A 2463-nucleotide genomic window follows, 5' to 3' on the forward strand; every position below is an offset into this window, starting at 1 on the left:
ATCAGGATGGTCTCACGAGGCTGTGTTCTTTGACCAACTTCATAGAACTGGATTTTTTATTACAATTTAAACATGTAACTCCGTTTACAGACCTTTTTGAGTTGAGGACGCCTGTAAATGAATCTTGGAGGCTCGTCACTTTATCAGCAACTGACCAAATTAGTGATCTTGATTTGTTCTATAGTGAAACTCCCTTTAACTGCAGGAGCATAAGGCTCTTTGCCTCCAGCAGCTTTGCTGGGATTCACATGGATTTTATTAAAAAATGGGTTAAGGGCTTTCAGTTGAGAACATGTGATTCCATCATGATTCACTCAGTGTTTTTAGACGTTGCAGCAGTTTATTTTATTCCCCAAACCTAAAAGGAGACTTGTAAAAAAGTGAAAGATTGACAAAGCCCTGCTGCTGACTTGATGATAACAATGTTGCCGTAGGCTTTTTGCATTAAGGTTTGCTGATCATGCTAAACGGCTCCACAGGTTACGTTTGTAACCAGTAAAACCGTCCTGTTTGTCGACGCTTTATTGACACTGACCTGCATTTCCTTGTAAGTGGAGTCATTGTGCCGTCCTCGACATGTCGGTTGGTTGCATTGCTTCTAATGTAAATAAAGGAGCTGCATCTGCCATGCATTATAAACTATATCAACTTATTTTTTCTTTTTCTTGTTATTAACACCTTTTTCTGTTTTATTTCATTGTGCAGGGACGCTGTTAGCCCAGAAGCCAGCTGCTCCTGTCTCATCACAGATCATCACTCCTGCAGGCACGAGTGGCTTCAGCGCCCTCTCCTCATCGCACAGTCCATCCTCCTCCTCCTCCACCTCCTCAAAGGGACCCAACTGAAGCTTTTGAAATCTGTCTGTAATCCACCTAATATGCCTCTCCTATCTAAAAATAGAAACTTCAGGGAAAAATAACCAATCAAACAGGAAACAATCAATCATTTTGCAATTTCTCTGACAGCTCAATGTCTTTGGAATGATTTAACATCATTAGTTGACATGAAAGCTCATAAATCTAGATTTAAATCTGTTTACTTTAGTGCCTGTTAGTGTTTTCATTTTTTACGTAGCAAAAAATCATCTAAAAATATAAAATAAAACTTGGCCTAGGTTGTTATGAAGTGTGTGGAATGCACAGTATTTGCATCCTTGGTAAAGCTCATTGGATTTCAGTTTCATTGTTATTGATTTCCAGTAACTTTATCAGGATTTGTTTGCATAATGGTGCATAATAGTGAAGCTGTGCAGCTATAAGAGACCAAAAAGCCTTAGCTCTGCGTCATAGCATCTATCTTTAACTGATTCACTTATGCCTTTTTTTTTTTTTTATCTTTTCTGGTAATTGTTCAGGTTAACTTGACTGCTACTTAATAGTTTTCTTAGTGAACTTCAGGGAATATATATAAACTGAAACTTGCATCCATAGACGCAACAAGACTGGATGGACTCTTTCATGTTGGGATCTATTTACTGTTCTTTTTTTTTTTAATCTCTTGGGGTTTAAACGTTTATTTCATGCCAGCTGTGAAAGTGAGATGATGTTTATGCAGGGAACTGTTTGTAATGTAATGTTGAAGCGGTGCAACTTTTACCTCAGTTGTCTTCCCATGTTTGTAAGTTTCTCATCCTTGTTCAATATCTGCTAATGTGTTGCTTTGTTGTTTGTATAGAAGCAGAGAATGTATGGGTGATGATCTCCCTCTTTGAGAAAGACGAACACTGACACATTGCTACCTCATTCTGCTAGAAATATGCAATGCTGCATGCGGCGTGTGTTTGTTTTAGCCAAGAGCTAAAAATAATCTTTGTGGACAATCAAATAGACATATCTTTGCCACTGTGTTATTGGCATTTACCTCTGTGCTGGTCCTCGGTTTCATTATTTGTTTGGATATGCAGCCATGAGAAATAAAAGAGTGATGTGTGGTGTTTGAAAACCTTTGGATTCCTAAAGCTGACTGAACTGGTGTTTTTATAAATATTTCTCCAACAATACATTTATACGTTGTTTTCCCAATCTATGTTGCAGCCTGAATGAATTGGTAAACTATCAAGGGTGTTCCCAACTTCTAGCTCAATAGTCGCTGAACTCCCTGTAAGGAAAATGGATGATTGGATGGATTCTGTGTCAAACTATTCATATTGTATAGTTAGAGCAAAAACCTAGGAATACTAAGATTTATTCATAGAGGTTAAACAAAAATCATAAAAATTTTAATTCCCTTTTATTTGAACATAAAATGATGATTTAAAAATCCAGAAACAAAGGAAACGGATCACTGAAGAAGTGCCAGAAGAAGACGATGTTTATTTAATCCTTTGCTGCAAAAAACAAATTACTCTATATAAAATGATTGCATAATGCGATCAAAGCTATAACAATACCAATACTGATAAGACTGTTAATTTCAGTACTGTTAATAACAAGAAGCATCCATTTTCTGTCACACTTATCCCTG

General features: G+C 36.9%; 1 protein-coding gene across 1 annotated transcript in view; it reads left to right on the top strand.

The window, feature by feature from the left end:
- The window catches only part of arid3b (AT-rich interaction domain 3B), a 43084-nt gene extending 41080 nt beyond the window's left edge, over positions 1–2004 (top strand). The window contains exon 9 of the mRNA XM_015393509.1: positions 706–2004. Coding sequence (XP_015248995.1) covers positions 706–845 — 140 coding nt within the window. The 3' untranslated portion in view covers positions 846–2004. The remainder of the gene's footprint in view (positions 1–705) is intronic.
- The last annotated feature ends 459 nt before the right edge of the window (positions 2005–2463 follow it).

Source organism: Cyprinodon variegatus, unplaced genomic scaffold, assembly GCF_000732505.1.
Source record: "Cyprinodon variegatus isolate N-32 unplaced genomic scaffold, C_variegatus-1.0 Scaffold645, whole genome shotgun sequence".
Taxonomy (NCBI): Eukaryota; Metazoa; Chordata; class Actinopteri; order Cyprinodontiformes; family Cyprinodontidae; genus Cyprinodon; species Cyprinodon variegatus.